Genomic DNA, 18868 nt, shown 5'->3' with positions numbered 1-18868 from the left:
GTTTCAAAGGCAAACTAATTACATAATGAAGTCGTCTCAGCGGTAATGAATACATAACAGAGCGGCCTGTGCTTCACTGGGTCACTGATGTAGAACAACATCAAGTGGATCACAGCGGTGCATGTGTGTATACATGTGTGTGTGTGGGGGGTTAAAACTCTGCACGTCATGTTTATAGAGTGCTATATATTCTTTTTATTTTCAAAATGTAGGTTTATTATTTATTACCAGGTATTTATATAACGCATATTCCGCAGCACTGTACAGGAAATGCTTGGCCATCAGTCGCTACCCCAATTAACCTACCAGTATATATTTAGAATGTGGGAGGAAACTGGTGTACCCAGAGGAAACCCACACGGGCACAGGGAGAATATACAAACTCCACACAGTTAGGCCCATGGTGGGAATTGAACCCATGACCTCAGTGCTGTGAGGCAATTTGCTTCATAATGCTGAATAAGGGCCACAGCGCCCAGTTATTACATGATACCGGTCTTTGTCTCCATCAGCTGGTCACAACTGGTAATGCATCCTGCCTTTTACAAAGGGGGTAATTCATCATCTTGGTGCAGGGCGGTGTCAGTTGTCTGCGCTTGCATGACTTGAGGTTAAGCATGCATGCGGCCGCCATTCAAACAGTGCAATGGCTGCTCGGATCCCTCTTCGCAACCCCATGGGGCATAATGGCATAAATTTTTAAAATTTGCTGAACATTTGGTGGCTGCATCCGGTCCCTAATGATGAGTGGGCTTGTTGCAAAAAAAACATGTGGAATCTGGCATTTCCAGTGCCATTAATTATGATGAATAGGCCCCATAAGCAGCAGAACTTATATTTCCTTAATTGCAGGGACTACAGACACTTGCGTCTGCCTCACCTGAGAGTGCCTATGCTCACCAATTTGTCCGTACGCCATGCTGATTAGGCGCTCATTCACCAGTTTATCTGTCCTTGGGTTCCTGGGCTGTCTCTTCATTATATCACTTTCAGCCGCTTCGTATGCCAGAGAGATCGCGGGGACCTGAGGAAAAGAAAGTACAATAGGCACTAGATTGATGGTGTGTCAGTCACCTGCATTAAGGAGATTGGAGTCAGTCAATTTATTATCAGCTAACGACATCACTGAAACCTTGATGATGTCACTAGCCAATAGATAAGCTTGAAAGGGAGAGCAGAGAGTAACTGTGAAAGGCAGTGGGTGGCAGAGGAGAGTAGCTGTGAGAGGTAGTGTATGACAGTGGAAGGCAGGCAGATGGTTGACTAGGGAGAGGCAGGGGGTTCAGGGAGAGGCAGTGAGTGACAAGGAAAGGCATAGGGCAACTAAAGAGAGGCAGAAAATTGACTGGAGAAGCAGGGGGGGAGTAGGGAGAGGCAGTGAGTGGCAGATGAAGGCAGAGTGTGACTTGGGAGAAACAGTGAGTGACAGGAAGGCAGAGGGTGATTAGGGAGAGGCAGAGAGTGACAGAGGAAGGCAGAGGGGGACTAGGGAGAGACAGAGTGACAGAGGAAAGCAGAGGGGTACTAGGGAGAGGCAGTGAGTGACAGAGGAAGGCAGAGGGTGATTAGGGAGAGGCAGTGAGTGATGGGAAAGCAGAGGGGGACTAGGGAGTGGCAGAGGGGGACTAGGGAGAGGCAGAGAGTGACAGAGGAAGGCAGAGGGGTACTAGGGAGAGGCAGTGAGTGACAGAGGAAGGCAGAGGGTGATTAGGGAGAGGCAGTGAGTGATGGGAAGGCAGAGGGGGACTAGGGAGTGGGAGAGGGGGACTAGGGAGAGGCAGAGAGTGACAGAGGAAGGCAGAGGGGGACTAGGGAGAGACAGAGAGTGACAGAGGAAAGCAGAGGGGTACTAGGGAGAGGCAGTGAGTGACAGAGGAAGGCAGAGGGTGATTAGGGAGAGGCAGTGAGTGACAGGAAGGCAGAGGGGGACAAGAGAGTGACAGAGGGGTACTAGGGAGAGGCAGAGAGTGACAGAGGGGTACTAGGGAGAGGCAGAGTGTCAGAGGAAGGCAGAGGGGGACTAGGGAGAGGCAGTGAGTGACAGAGGAAGGCAAAAGGTGACTAGGGAGAGGCAGTGAGTGACAGGAAAGCAGAGGGGGACTAGTGAGAGGCAGTGAGTGATGAGGAAGGCAGAAGGGTCTAGGAAGAGGCAGAGAGTGACAGGAAGGCAGAGGGTACTAGGGAGAAGCAGTGAGTGACAGAGGAAGGCAGAGGGGGACTAGGGAGATACAGAGAGTGATAGAGGAAGGCAGAGGGTGACTACGGAGAGGCAGTGAGGGACAGAGAAAGGCAGAGGGGGACTAGGGAGATGTAGAGAGTGACAGAGGAAGGCAGAGGGGGACTAGGGAGAGGCAGAGAGTGACCCGTTCCTACTTATCCTATTGTTTTTCGTTTGTCCACCCACCTTTTAAGTATGTTAACTCTTATGAGTAGGGCCCTCCTTCCTCATGTACTCACCCTCCCTCTTTACCTCACCAGTGCCCCTGCCCTGTTCTTCCCTTCCTCTACTTCATCTTCAGTCTCCTCGACAATTTCGACACCTACTTCAGAACTGATGCTGATTTTAGTTCTACCAGCTATAGCCCTATTTATGCTGTATTTTATCAACACATCTTGTTCCTCAGGCACTGAGGAAGCACAACCCCCAGCGAAACGGCCGTCTGACCTGACCTAAGCCGCACTAGCGGCTCATTCCTACACTCTGCCGTACTAATGGCAATTAGCAGATCCGGACCATAAGGAGACTGGGTACAGCTGACGGGTAAGCGGCGGTAACCGCTACTGTACTTATACCTTCATATTGGCGCACTGCTGACTGCTCTGACTGTCACAATTGTAATAAATACAGCAGTTCTGCGCACACTCTCTCTCTCTCTGCTCCCCACCTTGTGGGATCTTACTCTCTACTCACGCAGACAGGTGACAGGTGTCGCTCATCTGCTATCAATGCTTCAGCAGACAAGCACATAGCAGAAAGCAGCACACCTACCCCCGAGAGTCAGACGCCTCCTATACCTCTCTCTATACACACCTACCTACCATTAGGGGCACTCTCATCTCTGACAGGTACAGTAATCACTTAACCCTGCACTGACCAGATTACAACAGGGTATTTGATCTACCTAAAAGAGACAGCAGATGCCCCATTTTTGCTCTTTCTGACACTCTGTACATACAGAAAGAACATCACTGAACGCTCACTGACTTTCAGGGAACCAGTACGGTTGCGAAAGTCAGCAGCAGCTTCAGTGATCTTTACCACTGTGAGTGTCACTCATTTATACTTATATTGTAAGCACCTATACCCTGCATCTTTAATTGAGCGGTTACCGTCACAACCCTATACCCAGCACCAGTAAATACCTACTATACTTACGGCAACAATAATATACAGTCACAATCATTATAAGTATACTGCCAATTTCTGGACTGCACCAGAGCAGGACTATTCCTCTCTGGTCAAAATACTGTCTATATATATTTCGCTAGCTTCATCCAGATAATAATAGGAACCTCAATATATGGAAAAGCTGACACTAAGTACAGCTGTTTGTACTTCTCACACTAGTGTTCCCCAAAATCTGGTAATTTCAGGAGTCTACAAAATCCATAGGAAAAGTACATAATTATTCTATAAAATTACCCGTACTCTACCTATGATATCTATGTTTGGTGTTGTATGTCTGTATGTCTGTTAATTTGTATTTTAAATGATTATTAAAAGTTAAATTTTACAATTACTTCTTGTTAAATACCTTTGACAATTTAAAAGAGTGCCCCCAAATAAAAGAGAGTACTTTTTCTCTTCCACTTTGGTATCTTGTGTATGTTACCTTGTAATTTGTTTTTTGTTTGCTATGTATGGCACTGCGGACACTTTGTGGCACCTTACAAATAAACTAATGAACTACTACTAGAGGGGGACTAGGAAGAGGGAGAGAGTGACAGAGGAAGGCAGAAGGGGACTAGGGAGAGGCAGAGCGTGCCAGAGAAAGGCAGAGGGGGACTAGGGAGAGGGAGAGAGTGACAGAGGAAGGCAGAAGGGGACTAGGGAGAGGCAGAGAGTGCCAGAGAAAGGCAGAGGGGGAGGGGACTAGGGAGAGGAAGAGTGACAGAGGGGGACTAGGAAGGTGGCAGTAAGTGATATTGCATATACTGTACATAGGCCAGAGATAATACACAACACAGAATATGAGGAGAGGGCAGCTGTACCCACCATGTCTGTTCCCAAATCAATACACAGGATGGTGACTGTGCCCAGTGGGAGCGGAATGTTGACAATGATAAAGAATAAGAATGGGGTAATTTCCGGGATGTTGCTGGTCAGTGTGTAAGCTATGGACTTCTTCAGGTTGTCGAAAATAAGTCGCCCTAAGGGGGAGGAGACATGTCATGACATCAATTATGTACCTGACTGTGATTAATCCCACATATACAAAGTAATAACTCTCAAGGAACATGGAGCTGTACAACAGTGCGATCAATAAGTCACACAACATTGTGGTAATTACTAATGATATGATTGATGAGCAGAATAATATTGGTGGGCCGTTATCACTGGTGGGTCCGGTCCCCAGCCCAGGAAATAGTGCCCTATGATTTTTGTGCAGCCTTCCCACAGAATACCAACCTTCTTCTACCCCAGTCACAATGGAGGCAAAGTTATCATCCAGCAGGATCATGTCGGCGGCTTGCTTGGAGACGTCTGAACCTGCTATACCCATGGCCACTCCTATGTCGGCTTTCTTTAGAGCTGGAGAGTCGTTCACGCCATCCCCTGTGACAGCCACAATAGCACCCTGCAGGGGACATTACACTCAGCGTCAGTGGTGATTGTACAGATCTGGGGCAGTGTGGGGAAAGGTGGCACAGTCCTCCAGAAACTCCAAGATGAGCAGAAACTCTGTGGCCAGTGCATTAAATGAAACTTTAATGTGACACTGCGATACATTGCAGCCCTACAGTATATCAATATATGCTACACGATACACAGAACATTCTAAAGCCTTCTATACAATACAGAGGGCATTCTATTGACCTCTATACAATCCACAGTGCATACTAGTGACCTCTACTGTACATAATACAGATAACATTCTGGTGACATCTATGCAATACACAAAGCTTTCTTTTGTACAGCACAGAGAGCATACCAGTCGCTGATATTATACAATACAGAGATGATTCTAGTGACCTATATATGTTTGTTTGTGTGTGTAATGTATATATATATATATATATATATATATAGTCTTTGTGTCGATCGGCACTCCTTGGGTAGATAGTCCAGTATTGCCTCGGTGCCAGTAAGAGTGTACATGTACACCATATAACGGAGGTTAGCTACGGCACTCGTAGGACTTTACAAACAAGCAAACACAGACACTGCGGTCCGGGGGAAACGTTTCGGTTTTATTCAACCGTTTTCAAGCTCAACAATACAGACAATGGGTACATACCTATAACACCTCTCCCTCCACCGTGTGCAGCGCCAGCTCCCCACCGGGTGCCCGGTCCTGATGACGTCACCTCTCAGCGACGCATGCCGTCCGGCATGCCGAGACCTCCGGCTCGGTTGCTAGGCAACTGTAATCAAATCAAAATAAACTTCAATCAGTGACAAATACATGTTAAAATGTAAGCGGCACAAAATCTTAATAACGCTCAAAGTAGAGGCGAAAAATACAAGAAGACTGCAGGATAGAATACAGTAAATGATGTAACATCATACATTTTTACAGAAAGCATGAAAAACTGACTGCTTCATTCAGCCCAAATGGTGCGACTGTATTCAGGCGGTGAATCCATCTGGATTCGAGTTGGAGTAACCTCCTATCTCTATTACCTCCCCGCAAGTTTTTAGGTACATGATCTATAATTTTGTAGCGTAAAGACGCCAGGTTATGTTTATGTTCTCTGAAGTGGCGGGGTACCGGCTGTTCTATGGCACCCATCCTACCTTCAAGAGATTGTCTAATCGTAGATCTATGACCTGCCATACGTTCTTTGAATGTACGTGTGGTCTTACCCACATAGAGCAGACCACACGGACATCGGATAAAATATACCACATGGGTGGTACTACATGTGAGTATATGACGGATCGGTATTTTTGCCCCAGAATGGGGGTGAAGAAAACTATCCCCTGTTTCCAGGAAGCTACATGTTGTGCAATTAATGCATCTGTAGCATCCTGGTTTGCGTGAGAGAAAATTGGTTTCAACATTAGATGTATAATTCGATATGTCATTATGTACTAGCCAATCACGCAGGTTTTTGGGTCGTTTGAAGCTAGGCATCACCTTATTGTGTGAGAACATTTTGAGGTCAGGATCTGCTGGAATCATTGGCCATAAGTTCTTGGTAATTTGTGTAATTTTAGTGCTTGACGAGTTGTAACATTGTACAAAGGGAATTTTGTCATCCGTGGATGCTTTAATTCTAGGAATCAGTGTCTGAGCTCTAGGGATAGCCAGACATTTCTGTTTTGCCTGAAGTAAATCAGGATAAGTATATCCTCTACAGAGAAACTTGTCAATCATGATATTAATCTCCGTTTCCGCAACCTGGGGGTCATCGCAAATCCGGTGTACCCGCAGGAATTGCGAAAAAGGTAAGCCTCGAATGGTAGTGGCAGGATGCGCACTAGCTGCGTGCAGGATTGTATTCCTGTCTGTGGATTTTTTAAAAAGGCTTGTGGATATTTTACCAGCATTAAGGGAGATTTTAGTATCCAAATAATTTACCGAAGTATCACTGATGACATAGGTAAATTTAATCGTCGACTCAAGAGAGTTGACATATCCCATCAGATCTTCGAACTGTTTTTTCGTACCTGTCCACACTACAAGCAGGTCATCTATATATCTCACGAACAACCTAAAATGCCTTGAAGTCACTGGGTCACTGAAAAACAGTTCCTGTTCGATTTTAAACATAAAGCTATTTGCAAACGCAGGGGCTACGCAAGATCCCATCGCGCAGCCCCTGCGTTGTGCATACCACTTCCTATCAAAAAGGAAATAATTATTGGAAAGTGTTAACGATAACAGGCGTGTGAATAAAGTCAAATCTGGACCTGTGTACACACTGCTCGATGAAAGGAGCTGATGTGCAGCCTCTATACCGGCTTGTTGGGGGATGCTGGTATATAGGCTTATTATGTCCATGGTACAGAGGAAACAGTCCGGTGGTAATTCTGTCAAGTCCTGTAGTTTTAGTATAAGGGAAGTAGTATCTTTAAGATACGTATCTTGAATTTGGATAGTAGGCTGAAACAGAAAGTCAAGGTATTGTGACACTTTATAATAAATCGAGTCCCTTGCGGCAATAATAGGACGTCCCGGGGGATTCAGCAGATCTTTATGTAGTTTTGGAATAGAATAAAGAACTGGAGCTGTGGGATTTTCCTCATAGAGGGCTAAAGCTAAAGCATTAGGAATCTGGCCAGCCTGGACAGCTCCGTCCAAGATCTTTTTAAGTTCCAAGTTGTAAGTGATGGTCGGATCATTCGGTAATCTCATGTAAACTTCAGTATCATCTAGTTGACGGTATAGTTCTTGGCGATATTGTAGTATATCTTGAACTACAATCCCTCCCCCCTTGTCCGCTGGACGTATAGTGATGGTTTGATCCTCACTGAGGGTTTTAAGACATTTTAATTCCTTATTTGTCATGTTAGGAATGGTTTTACAGGGCATACGACCTTCTGTAGTAGTGAGAAAGTCCAGTGTCTTATTGAAACTTTTAAGTGTAGAATTGTTAGTAATGGGATCAAAGACCGATTTTGGTCTGAAGGGACAGGGGTTCTGAGCAGGGGTGACTTCAGGTTTGGGTAGTTTGGCATGGTATTCTTTGAGGCGTAGTTTCCTATTAAATTTATATTGATCCACCTTCCAATCGAATTCATTGAACTTTGACGAAGGGACAAAGGATAACCCTTTACTTAAAACAGCCATTTCATCCGTTGAAAGTAATCTGGTCGACAAATTAAATACTATTTGTTCTTCTTTTGATTTGATTTCTTTTTTGTGTCGCCTACACCACTCGCCCCCTCGCTGGGGAGATACAGAAACCTCAAGCGGTGGGGTTTCCACTCAGAGTGAATCGGACGACAGATCCAGCAATAAGAGAGCCCCTTTAGGGGTGAAAACCCGTGCCAAGCGGGTCGAACTTGGCGAAGAGCTACCCGACGAGGGGGCGAGTGGTGTAGGCGACACAAAAAAGAAATCAAATCAAAAGAAGAACAAATAGTATTTAATTTGTCGACCAGATTACTTTCAACGGATGAAATGGCTGTTTTAAGTAAAGGGTTATCCTTTGTCCCTTCGTCAAAGTTCAATGAATTCGATTGGAAGGTGGATCAATATAAATTTAATAGGAAACTACGCCTCAAAGAATACCATGCCAAACTACCCAAACCTGAAGTCACCCCTGCTCAGAACCCCTGTCCCTTCAGACCAAAATCGGTCTTTGATCCCATTACTAACAATTCTACACTTAAAAGTTTCAATAAGACACTGGACTTTCTCACTACTACAGAAGGTCGTATGCCCTGTAAAACCATTCCTAACATGACAAATAAGGAATTAAAATGTCTTAAAACCCTCAGTGAGGATCAAACCATCACTATACGTCCAGCGGACAAGGGGGGAGGGATTGTAGTTCAAGATATACTACAATATCGCCAAGAACTATACCGTCAACTAGATGATACTGAAGTTTACATGAGATTACCGAATGATCCGACCATCACTTACAACTTGGAACTTAAAAAGATCTTGGACGGAGCTGTCCAGGCTGGCCAGATTCCTAATGCTTTAGCTTTAGCCCTCTATGAGGAAAATCCCACAGCTCCAGTTCTTTATTCTATTCCAAAACTACATAAAGATCTGCTGAATCCCCCGGGACGTCCTATTATTGCCGCAAGGGACTCGATTTATTATAAAGTGTCACAATACCTTGACTTTCTGTTTCAGCCTACTATCCAAATTCAAGATACGTATCTTAAAGATACTACTTCCCTTATACTAAAACTACAGGACTTGACAGAATTACCACCGGACTGTTTCCTCTGTACCATGGACATAATAAGCCTATATACCAGCATCCCCCAACAAGCCGGTATAGAGGCTGCACATCAGCTCCTTTCATCGAGCAGTGTGTACACAGGTCCAGATTTGACTTTATTCACACGCCTGTTATCGTTAACACTTTCCAATAATTATTTCCTTTTTGATAGGAAGTGGTATGCACAACGCAGGGGCTGCGCGATGGGATCTTGCGTAGCCCCTGCGTTTGCAAATAGCTTTATGTTTAAAATCGAACAGGAACTGTTTTTCAGTGACCCAGTGATTTCAAGGCATTTTAGGTTGTTCGTGAGATATATAGATGACCTGCTTGTAGTGTGGACAGGTACGAAAAAACAGTTCGAAGATCTGATGGGATATGTCAACTCTCTTGAGTCGACGATTAAATTTACCTATGTCATCAGTGATACTTCGGTAAATTATTTGGATACTAAAATCTCCCTTAATGCTGGTAAAATATCCACAAGCCTTTTTAAAAAATCCACAGACAGGAATACAATCCTGCACGCAGCTAGTGCGCATCCTGCCACTACCATTCGAGGCTTACCTTTTTCGCAATTCCTGCGGGTACACCGGATTTGCGATGACCCCCAGGTTGCGGAAACGGAGATTAATATCATGATTGACAAGTTTCTCTGTAGAGGATATACTTATCCTGATTTACTTCAGGCAAAACAGAAATGTCTGGCTATCCCTAGAGCTCAGACACTGATTCCTAGAATTAAAGCATCCACGGATGACAAAATTCCCTTTGTACAATGTTACAACTCGTCAAGCACTAAAATTACACAAATTACCAAGAACTTATGGCCAATGATTCCAGCAGATCCTGACCTCAAAATGTTCTCACACAATAAGGTGATGCCTAGCTTCAAACGACCCAAAAACCTGCGTGATTGGCTAGTACATAATGACATATCGAATTATACATCTAATGTTGAAACCAATTTTCTCTCACGCAAACCAGGATGCTACAGATGCATTAATTGCACAACATGTAGCTTCCTGGAAACAGGGGATAGTTTTCTTCACCCCCATTCTGGGGCAAAAATACCGATCCGTCATATACTCACATGTAGTACCACCCATGTGGTATATTTTATCCGATGTCCGTGTGGTCTGCTCTATGTGGGTAAGACCACACGTACATTCAAAGAACGTATGGCAGGTCATAGATCTACGATTAGACAATCTCTTGAAGGTAGGATGGGTGCCATAGAACAGCCGGTACCCCGCCACTTCAGAGAACATAAACATAACCTGGCGTCTTTACGCTACAAAATTATAGATCATGTACCTAAAAACTTGCGGGGAGGTAATAGAGATAGGAGGTTACTCCAACTCGAATCCAGATGGATTCACCGCCTGAATACAGTCGCACCATTTGGGCTGAATGAAGCAGTCAGTTTTTCATGCTTTCTGTAAAAATGTATGATGTTACATCATTTACTGTATTCTATCCTGCAGTCTTCTTGTATTTTTCGCCTCTACTTTGAGCGTTATTAAGATTTTGTGCCGCTTACATTTTAACATGTATTTGTCACTGATTGAAGTTTATTTTGATTTGATTACAGTTGCCTAGCAACCGAGCCGGAGGTCTCGGCATGCCGGACGGCATGCGTCGCTGAGAGGTGACGTCATCAGGACCGGGCACCCGGTGGGGAGCTGGCGCTGCACACGGTGGAGGGAGAGGTGTTATAGGTATGTACCCATTGTCTGTATTGTTGAGCTTGAAAACGGTTGAATAAAACCGAAACGTTGCCCCCGGACCGCAGTGTCTGTGTTTGCTTGTTTGTAAAGTCCTACGAGTGCCGTAGCTAACCTCCGTTATATATATATATATATATATATATATATATAATATTTACAGTATTCCTAAGATACTGGTGCTACAGTATAACTGATTATAGAGTTGTGTTGAGTAGTAGTAAGTGAGCAGTAAATCAAATAACTTTTGCGTGGAGACCATTTGGAGGATGGGTGTGGACTGTACCTGTCTCTGACAGCCCTCCACAATGATCAGCTTCTGCTGCGGAGAGGTGCGGGCGAAGACAATCTCTGTGTGGTTCTTCAGCAGGTCGTCCAGCTGTTCTGCGGTCATGTCCTTCAGATCTGACCCATGGACAACACAAGCCTTCGCCTCTCTGCCAAGGGAGAGAAATGTGGGTTCATTGGCTGCTACTCTAGTAGCACAGACAGAGTTCTACAGATGAGGGTGAAACACTACTTGTTGCTCAGAGCACGCTGCCATATTTCCTATCTAATTATGGTCTCCATATTGTCCTACTGAAAGTATGGGTAGATATTGTGTGGGGGCATATTTATCAGAGCTTAAAAGGAAACTGTTAAGGAGAAAACAGGTACAATTTTATATGAGGTAAAAAATGTATTTCTGGTACTTGTTTCCTATCTGGGCGCCCGTCGCGGGCATCGCGGGTACATTTATGCCTGCCCGCGACGCGACCGACGCGATGCCCGCGATTTTCCCATTGAAAACCATGTTAAACCTGAAAAATCGCGTCGGTCGCGTCGCGGCCGGCCATAAATGTACCCGCGATGCCCGCGACGCGATGCTCACGATTTCCCATAGGAATCAATGTTAAAAGCCGCGATGGACCCGATTTTACTGTTAAATGCCTCAATCCACCCGATTTGGCCATAGGAATCAATGTTAAATGGGCCACAGAGCCCATTAACCCTTAAATGTCCCCCCCATTTTTTGACGCCACCCCACGATCGACGCCAACCCGAAGCGTGGCGAGCGCAGCGAGCCCGCGAGGGGCGGCGGTACGCGTCCTCCGACCTTTTCATGCCCTACTATCCACTAGGGCGTGGTGTGAGAATATAATAGTGTGGCGAGCGCAGCGAGCCACCGAGCCCGAAGCGTGGCGAGCGCAGCGAGCCCCGCGAGGGGACGCGGATACCTTCACAATTATGCGCGTCCCCTCGCGGCCTTCACAGTGAAGGTATCCGCGTCCCCTCGCGGGGCTCGCTGCGCTCGCCACGCTTCGGGCTCGGTGGCTCGCTACGCTCGCCACACTATTATATTCTCACACCACGCCCTAGTGGATAGTAGGGCATGAAAAGGTCGGAGGACGCGTACCGCCGCCCCTCGCGGGCTCGCTGCGCTCGCCACGCTTCGGGTTGGCGTCGATCGTGGGGTGGCGTCAAAAATTGGGGGGGACATTTAAGGGTTAATTGGGCCTAATTCAGGGTTAATATGGCCAAATCGGGTCAATTGAGCCATTTAACAGTGAAGTCGCGGTCAATCAGCCTTTTTAACATTGTTCCCTATGGGAAAATCGCGGTGATCGCGGTCATCGCGGGCATCGCGACCATCCAATTTTACCCGCGATGCCCGCGATGACCGCGATCACCGCGATTTTTACCCCCGATCACCGCGATTTTGATCGTGGGCGCCCAGATAGGAAACAAGTACCGTATTTCTATATATAGTAGTTTTGTTTTAAAAAAAGTTTGTATTATAAAATATTGTAAAAAATGACACAGACACATTTAACAAATGCATCCTCAATTTCTTAGTATCCTGTAATAATGTATCCAGACCACAAGGTGGCGCTGCTGTAACACCCCCTAATACAGTTGCACATATCTTTAGTCAATGACTGGTAGGACTGGTCAGTGGTCAGTGTATGGTAACATGACTGGTGACAAGCAGTGGGAACAGCTATAAATCAGGACATCACTAAGAGCTGCCTGTAGTGGAACTACAAGCCCCAGCAAACCCTGACAACCATTGATTGCTTGGATAGTTTAGCTAAGGACAGCGTGGATGGTGTAATGCCTCACAGCACTTAGGTCATGGGGTTGATTCTCACCATGGCCCTCACTGTGTGGAGTTTGTATATTCTCCCAATGCTTGCGTGGGTTTCTTCCCCCATCCAAATATATAATGTTAGGTTAATTATCTCTCAACAAAATGAACCCTAAAATATCTGTGTGTGCATGTGGTAGGGAATATAGATTGTAAGCTCCACTGGGGCAGGGGCTGATGTGACTGTTCAAATATTCTCTGTACAGCGCTGCGGAATATGTGTGCGCTATATAATAACTGGTAATAATACCCTCTGTACAGCGCTGCAGAATATGTGTGCGCTATATAATAACTAGTAATAATAATCTCAGTACAGCACTGTGGAATATGTGTGCGCTATATAATACCTGGTAATAATAGTCTCTGTACAGCGCTGTGGAATATGTGTGCGCTATATAATAACTAGTAATAATATTCTCTGTACAGCGCTGAGGAATATGTGTGCACTATATAAATAACTGGTAATAATAATCTCTGTACAGCACTGTGGAATATGTGTGCACTATATAATAACTAGTAATAATAATCTCAGTACAGCGCTGCGGAATATGTGTGCGCTATATAATAACTGGTAATAATAGTCTCTGGACAGTGCTGCGGAATATGTGTGCGTTATATAAATAACTGGTAATAATATTCTCTGTACAGCGCTGCGGAATATGTGTGCGCTATATAATAACTAGTAATAATAATCTCAGTACAGCACTGTGGAATATGTGTGCGCTATATAATAACTAGTAATAATAATCTCAGTACAGCGCTGCGGAATATGTGTGCGCTATATAATAACTGGTAATAATAGTCTCTGGACAGTGCTGCGGAATATGTGTGCGTTATATAAATAACTGGTAATAATATTCTCTGTACAGCGCTGCGGAATATGTGTGCGCTATATAATAACTAGTAATAATAATCTCAGTACAGCACTGCGGAAAATGTGTGCGCTATATACATAACTGGTAATAATACTCTCTGTACAGCGCTGCGGAATATGTGTGCACTATATAATAACTGGTAATAATAGTCTCTGTACAGTGCTGCGGAATATGTGTGCGCTATATAATAACTGGTAATAATAATCTCTGTACAGCGCTGAGGAATATGTGTGTGCTATATATTAACTGGTAATAATATTCTCTGTACAGCGATGCGGAATATGTGTGCGCTATATAATAACTGGTAATAATAATCTCTGTACAGCGCTGTGGAATATGTGTGCGCTTTATAATAACTGGTAATAATAGTCTCTGTACAGCGCTGTTGAATATGTGTGCACTATATAAATAACTGGTAATAATAATCTATGTACAGCGCTGTGGAATATGTGTGCGCTATATAATAACTGGTAATAATAGTCTCTGTACAGCGCTGCAGAATATGTGTGCGCTATATAATAACTGGTAATAATAGTCTCTGTACAGTGCTGCGGAATATGTGTGCGCTATATAATAACTGGTAATAATATTCTCTATACAGCGCTGCGGAATATGTGTGCGCTATATAATAACTGGTAATAATAGTCTCTGTACAGCGCTGCGGAATATGTGTGCGCTATATAAATAACTGGTAATAATATTCTCTGTACAGCGCTGCAGAATATGTGTGCGCTTTCAAATAACTGGTGGTAATAGTCTCTGTACAGAGCTGTGGAATATGTGTGCGCTATATAATATAACTGGTAATAATATTCTCTGTACAGCGCTGCAGAATATGTGTGCGCTATATAATAACTGGTAATAATATTCTCTGTACAGTGCTGCGGAATATGTGTGCACTATATAATAACTGGTAATAATATTCTCTGTACAGCGCTGCGGAATATGTGTGCGCTATATAATAACTGGTAATAATAATCTCTGTACAGCGCTGCGGAATATGTTTGCACTATATAATAACTGGTAATAATAGTCTCTGTACAGTGCTGCGGAATATGTGTGCACTATATAATAACTGGTAATAATAGTCTCTGTACAGCGCTGCGGAATATGTGTGCGATATATAATAACTGGTAATAATAGTCTCTGTACAGTGCTGCGGAATATGTGTGCACTATATAATAACTGGTAATAATATTCTCTGTACAGCGCTGCGGAATATGTGTGCGCTATATTATAACTGGTAATAATACCCTCTGTACAGAGCTGCGGAATATGTGTGCGCTATATAATAACTGGTAATAATATTCTCTGTACAGCGCTGCAGAATATGTGTGCGCTATATAATAACTGGTAATAATATTCTCTGTACAGCGCTGCGGAATATGTGTGCGCTATATAATAACTGGTAATAATACCCTCTGTACAGTGCTGCGGAATATGTGTGCGCTATATAATAACTGGTAATAAATGATGTAGTATTTGTGCTTGGTAAGGATTACAATGCTGGCTGCCTGGCACTACAGAGGTTTGTGGCCCCTTGTTAATAAGATGTTGCTGGGGGCAGTTTAAGTAGGAGGTCTCCATGGTGACACCCGGTGACCGTTGTTTGCTTGCCATTCTGGCACAATGTTTCCTGGATGACGAGGATTTTAGGCAGCTGTGAATGTTTTATCCTGGCAATTTCATATATTTTTGCCAGTTGCAGGGGATGGTGCTACAGCACAGTCCAAATGTCACACCAGCTGCTACCCCAGCCACTGCCAAACATCACCAGCAAAGGCAATTGGGGTGGCTGGCCTATTTGAAATTTGTACTGCGCTGCAGCTCTACCTCTTCAGCCGCCACTGGCCTATTGTCCTGGTAGAACGATAACAACTTACCTGGGGTTCACTTGGTTTACTGGGATGTTCAGGCGAGCTGCAATATCTTCTACTGTCTCGTTCCCCTCGGAGATTATGCCAACACCCTTGGCAATGGCTTTGGCAGTAATTGGGTGGTCTCCAGTTACCATGATTACCTAGAAGACAGCGGGGAACATTGCAGACTGACTGTACTTGGGAGCTTTCACATTCTGCACAAGATGTCTGGGATCTAGTGACACCGGTTGGACCGTGTTAACCAGGAGGTGGGGTGTGGTTTACAGACCCCGCCTCTGCGGAGCCAGCAGGACCAAATTCACCAAAGTGACAATTCATCTTAGAATATTAATGCCGGCATATACGTTAAACAGCGACAGACTAGTTTTTTGGCATCACAGTCCGTAGTGGTATTTGGGTTTAAATATAAAGCAATTGTTTTAAGTGGAATTCTGCCTTTAGACGCCGTGGTCTTCCAGGTAGACTTGACCGGCATACTGCTGTGCAGACACAAATGATGTCATATGAAAAGGGCCCCACAAACCAGCCTGCAATGAAGACAACATGTCTACCTTAATCCCAGCACTGCGGCACTTTCCAACGGCGTCTGGCACAGCGGCCCTGGGAGGGTCGATCATGGAGATCAGGCCTATGAAGCACAGGTTGGTGATGGGAAAGTTCATTTCCTCTGTGTCAAACTTGAATCCCCGAGGGAAATTGTCTGCGGGTAAGTAACTGTGACAGAACCCTGGTGGAGAGATGGAGGAGACCAACAATGAACATTGCTCTGTGTCTGAGACGTCATCGCTGCATTCTATATAGTTCTGATAAGTATATCAGTCACTTTCCATGGATGTATTTAGGTTTTTTTTCAGGGACACCCATGACTTATGCAGGTTCTGTGGCTGGCTGACTTCCAAGTCTGCATTTCTCCTGGTGTTAGGCAGCCATGGAACCTGTGTAACTCATATATGTCCCTGATGAAAGGGCTGTGACAGCCTCTACAAGTAAATGACAAATGCCACAGCAGGCCAAATGTAAATAAGGCATCATAAGGGTTCAAACGATCACAACACAGGATTCGCCAATCAAAAACGTTCCAGTGGAGGTCAAGTGGAATGGTCACGTATCAAGTGGAATGGTCACGTATCAAGTGGAATGATACACTGTTTACACATTTATTCAGCTGTTGTGGGACTACATGTCCCAGCACATCGTTACAGGACCACATACACACAAAGCAGAAATAGAAACAGGCGACCCACCCAATACTCGCTCTCCCAGCCCCCCGAGTTCAAAGTAAGCATTCTGGAAGGCATCTTTCAACTCCTCGTCCAGCGGCTGCTCCTGTCCGTGTATCATGATGCTGGAGCACCTGTCCAGGATCCTCTCTGGCGCCCCCTTCATCACCAGAAGGTGACTGTCTGGACTGTCCTCTCGCTCATGAATAGACAGCTGTGGACGGAGAGAATGAAACGGTCACCCACATATCTCCGCACCCATCCCAGCATCGGCAGAACACCCGTTACCCAGGATCCTGTGCTACAAAACCAACACGAATCAATGCCTTATCAACACGCAAAGCGTCAGGCCACTATATCCCATGTATGTGCTTTATCATTATGCACAGCAGGTTTTAATGGCATTTTAATTGCTGTCATTTGCTATTCCCTATATGTCTCAGCGCACCAGTGGCTGTCTTGTTGGCCTCCTGGGCCTTTACGTTCTGTGGTGTGGCAAGGTATGAAGCCTAACGAGGTATGTGACATTAATGAGCTCTGGGCTGCAAGTCTGGGGAGGAATTCTTCCACACTCGGCTGTTATTCATGTTCTCAGTACGCATACGTAGCGCGGCGAGGGCTCAGTCATTAGAATAAAACACGAATGGGTCTTGCTGTCTGATGTTTGCAGATCCCCTGCTCTCTGTAGGATTCATGTATCACCGTCAGGGCGGAGATTTATCCAACCTTCTGTATTTATACAATGCAATTTAGATACGAGCTGGGACCCTCCCTCCCAAATCTAAATCTTTTTTGGGGGAGCTGTATCAAACCTTCTAAAAAAGATAAGTGGGCGTCACGTGTTGTCCAAAGCAAACAATTAGATTCTGCATATCATGTGTCTATTAAATTCTTTAAAATGTATACTAGCCTTGAATTGGGTGCTGTAGGAGTGTTTTCACCTCGACTGGCTAGTTACCCTACAAGACCGATACAACTGCCGTGGATCAGTGGCGGAACAACATTACGGACCTGTGCACTGGGTGGTAGCAATGCTAAAAAAGACCTAGGTTACCTCCCTGACTATGGGAAATTCCTCCACTTGTCCTCTTTGTAGAAGGTGTGATAAGTCTCCTCCTAAAGAATGAGAGGTCTGCATTGCAGTAATGACCCTTACATTCTCTCTGGTCATTTCTTGTCCTGGTACGCGTCTACCTATAATTCGCCAGCTCCTTGCTTACAACCCTTTTTATGATCTACAATGATTTCGAGTGGGGAGTACCTTATTTCATGTACAACTTTTTCAAATATAACCATACTCTGGAAATTTTTTGAAATCTGGTGCATTGTAAAAAGATGGCTGACCAAAGCAAACCGGGTTGGGATCATTTGGTCTACAGCATGATGGTCAGCAGTCATTAGGTCGACACCATTAGGTCATCATGGGAAAAGGTCGAATGGTCATTAGTTCGACAGTGTCTAGATCGACAGTCAAAAGGTCAACATGGGGGTTTTCACTGTTTTTTTACCCGAATGTCGACACAGGCGACATGGACACAGTTTAAAGTGCACCACATCCCCTCACATCGCTTGCTGCGTTTGCAATGCTTCGGGCACACTATTTTATTCTGCCACCACACCCTATTGGATGGTAGGGCATGAAATACCACCTGTCGGCACATGTCGGCTCAAAAAACAGTAAAAAAAAACCATGTTGACCTTTTGCCATGTCGACCTAGACCCATGTCGACCTTTTCCCATGTCAACCTAATGGTGTCGAACTAATGACTGCCGACCATCATGCTGTAGACCAAATGACCACATCCCAGTAACCCGTAGTAATAATCAGACTCGTGCCTTTAGTAAACCACCATCTTTTCCCGGTTCACCTGGTTTCAAAATGTCCTCATTATACTATGAGCAGAATGTACCGTTCCAGTTAGCAGAGACTGTGCATGCACTTAATGTGCAAAGGTAAACACATCCAAAA

At 44.8% G+C, this 18868-nt stretch overlaps 1 protein-coding gene across 1 annotated transcript in view; it reads right to left on the bottom strand.

Annotated features, from left to right (window-relative positions):
- Window positions 1–18868, bottom strand: part of LOC146050719 (sodium/potassium-transporting ATPase subunit alpha-2) — a 62220-nt gene that overhangs the window by 3853 nt on the left and 39499 nt on the right. Inside the window, exons 13-19 of the mRNA XM_083167873.1 lie at window positions 16924–17113; window positions 16231–16406; window positions 15683–15819; window positions 11083–11233; window positions 4631–4799; window positions 4217–4371; window positions 901–1024 (exon numbers count right to left, since the gene is read on the bottom strand). Of these exons, the coding sequence (XP_083023999.1) occupies window positions 901–1024; window positions 4217–4371; window positions 4631–4799; window positions 11083–11233; window positions 15683–15819; window positions 16231–16406; window positions 16924–17113 (1102 nt within the window). The remainder of the gene's footprint in view (window positions 1–900; window positions 1025–4216; window positions 4372–4630; window positions 4800–11082; window positions 11234–15682; window positions 15820–16230; window positions 16407–16923; window positions 17114–18868) is intronic.

The sequence above is a fragment of the Crinia signifera genome, chromosome 12 (assembly GCF_055691185.1).
Source record: "Crinia signifera chromosome 12, ASM5569118v1, whole genome shotgun sequence".
NCBI lineage: Eukaryota > Metazoa > Chordata > Amphibia > Anura > Myobatrachidae > Crinia > Crinia signifera.
The sequence above is the reverse complement of the archived record's forward strand: the minus strand, read 5'-3'. Positions and strand labels throughout refer to the sequence as shown.